This window comes from Mus caroli, chromosome 4 (assembly GCF_900094665.2).
Source record: "Mus caroli chromosome 4, CAROLI_EIJ_v1.1, whole genome shotgun sequence".
Taxonomy (NCBI): domain Eukaryota; kingdom Metazoa; phylum Chordata; class Mammalia; order Rodentia; family Muridae; genus Mus; species Mus caroli.
Genome location: NC_034573.1, coordinates 116,148,107 through 116,150,566, shown reverse-complemented (window position 1 = coordinate 116,150,566; position 2,460 = coordinate 116,148,107). Strand labels below are relative to the sequence as shown.

The 2,460-nt window shown below is 42.5% G+C and overlaps 1 protein-coding gene across 4 annotated transcripts in view; it reads left to right on the top strand.

Annotated features, from left to right (window-relative positions):
* Ago3 (argonaute RISC catalytic component 3) overlaps nt 1-2,460 on the top strand; it is a 77,386-nt gene that overhangs the window by 55,561 nt on the left and 19,365 nt on the right. For all 4 annotated transcript variants that reach the window (XM_029475685.1, XM_029475684.1, XM_029475687.1 and 1 more), the window contains 2 exons: nt 236-369; nt 2,273-2,457. In XM_029475685.1, coding sequence (XP_029331545.1) covers nt 236-369; nt 2,273-2,457 — 319 coding nt within the window. The remainder of the gene's footprint in view (nt 1-235; nt 370-2,272; nt 2,458-2,460) is intronic.

Sequence of the window (2,460 nt, the reverse complement as noted above, 5' to 3'; positions counted from 1 at the left end):
CTCACTTTGTAGACCAGGCTGGCCTCGAACTCAGAAATCCGCCTGCCTCTGCCTCCCGAGTGCTGGGATTAGACTTTTTGGTTTTAACAGTATAAATAATATTGATTTAGAACAGTCAACGCCACGTGGAGTACTGAGGATTTATCAGTTCAGAACTTGAAGTGCTTACCTGAGCTTGCCTGAAATGCATTATTTTGGAAAGTTTTTGATTTTTCACATGTCATTTCTCTTCCAGAACCGGACAGTAGCCACACCCAGCCACGGAGTGTGGGACATGCGAGGAAAACAGTTCCACACAGGAGTTGAAATCAAAATGTGGGCTATCGCTTGCTTTGCCACACAGAGGCAGTGCAGAGAAGAAATACTGAAGTAAGGTGTTTCATAGATTTGGTCTGGGGACCTTTTATGTTTGAATTTTTTTTTAATTATTTTTTATGTCACTATGGGTGAACCCAGGACCTTGTACATCCAATAGGCTGCATCCCTGAACTATATACCCCAGCCCTCTATTTCAGTTTTAAATGATTCACTTCATGTTCTAACAAATGTTGCCTCAGTATGGAATATATTTAACCAGTGAACCGTTAAAACTATTTTTTCCATCCGGCTGGGATCACCTATCATTCCAGTTACATGGGAGGCTGAGGCAGGAGAATCATAAATTAGCAAGACCCAGTCTCAACAATAATGTGTGTGTATCCATGTGTGCCCACACATTTGCAGATGTGTGTGGATGTACATGTTTCTACATGTACAGGCCAGAAGTCAGCCAAAGATGTCAATTACTGGGCATTATCCACCAGGTTGTCGACTTAATAAGGAAAGAAAAAATTGCTGAAGTTTCAACAATGTACATTAAAAATGAGTATTTTATAGTGAAATTATAAAGGTGAGTGTTGTGATGCACACCTTTAATCCTAGCACTCAGGAGGAAGAGGCCAGGGGATCGCTGAGTTCAAGGCCAGCCTGGTCTACAAAGTGAGATCTAGGACAACCAGGACTACACAGAAACTCTGAAAAACCAAAAAAGGAAAAAGAAGGAAGGAAGGGGAGGGGGTAATAAATTTACTTGTTATACCTGGGACTTCGAAAATTATAGCCACTGGTTGAGATCAAAGAAGAATTAAAATATAGGGTCTAGTACCATCCACACCTTTAAACATCTAATGGGAGTCTTGTATGTGAATATATATGTATACATGTATTATCTGTGTTTGTGTACAGATAGGTTGAGGCCAGAGTTGATTTTAGGGATTTTTTTTTTTTCAAGACAGGGTTTCTCTTTGTAGTCCTGGCTGTCCTGGAACTCACTCTGTAGACCAGGCTGGCCTTGAACTCAGAAATCCTCCTGCCTCTGCCTCCCAAGTTCTGGGATTAAAGGCATGTGTCACCACTGCCTGGCGATTTTAGGGGTCTTCTTCAATCACCTTCCACTTTATTTTTTGAGACAGGGCTTCTTACTGAATCTGGGATTCATTAATTCAGTTAGATTGGCTGGCCAGCAAACCCTAGGGATCCAGTCTCAACCTCCTCAGTGCTGACAGTAGAGATATACACAGTAAATTTTTTACCAACTAAGCCATCTCCCCAGACCCACTGGGGAGTCTTTGAACATATCCACAAAGGACAAAGGAAGGCCACTATAGATTACTGGTACCTTCTGTTGCCTTTAATGTTAGTAATCTGATGGCCTTTTCTATATCAGGCAAACACACAGATCTTTGCTTCATCTGCTATTTCTTTCTCCTCCTCCTCTTTCTCCTCTCCTTCTTCCTCCTCCTCTTCTTCTCCCTCCTCTTCCTTCTTGTCTTCCTCTTCTTTTCTCCTCCTTTTTCTTAATGATTTTTTTTTTTGAGACAGGGTTTCTCTATGTTCTCTGGCTGTCCTAGAACTCAGTTTGTAAACTAGGTTGTCCTTAATCTCAGAGATCCACCTGCCTCTGCCTCCCTAGTGCTGGGATTAAAGGTGTGCTCCATTACCACCCAGCTTCCATTTCTTTCTTAAACTTTTCATGGGGTTGGAGATTTAGCTCTAGTGGTAGGGCGCTTGCCTAGCAAGGGCAAGGCCCTGGTTTCAGTCCTCAGCTCTGAAAAAAATAAATAAATAAAATAAGAGAGAAAGAAAAAAAACCTTTTCATTGGTGTTTGGTAGACTTGGAACTTGCTGAACACACACAGACCGTAGGTTCAATCCTTAATACTATACACACACAAAAGATAAAATATTTGGTACATTTTGATGTCTAGACAATTTTTTCTGGTTTCACCTTCAGAGGTTTCACAGACCAGCTTCGGAAGATTTCCAAGGATGCAGGGATGCCCATCCAGGGCCAGCCATGCTTCTGCAAATACGCACAGGGGGCAGACAGCGTGGAGCCCATGTTCCGGCATCTCAAGAACACCTACTCAGGACTGCAGCTCATTATCGTCATCCTGCCCGGGAAGACGCCAGTGTATGGTA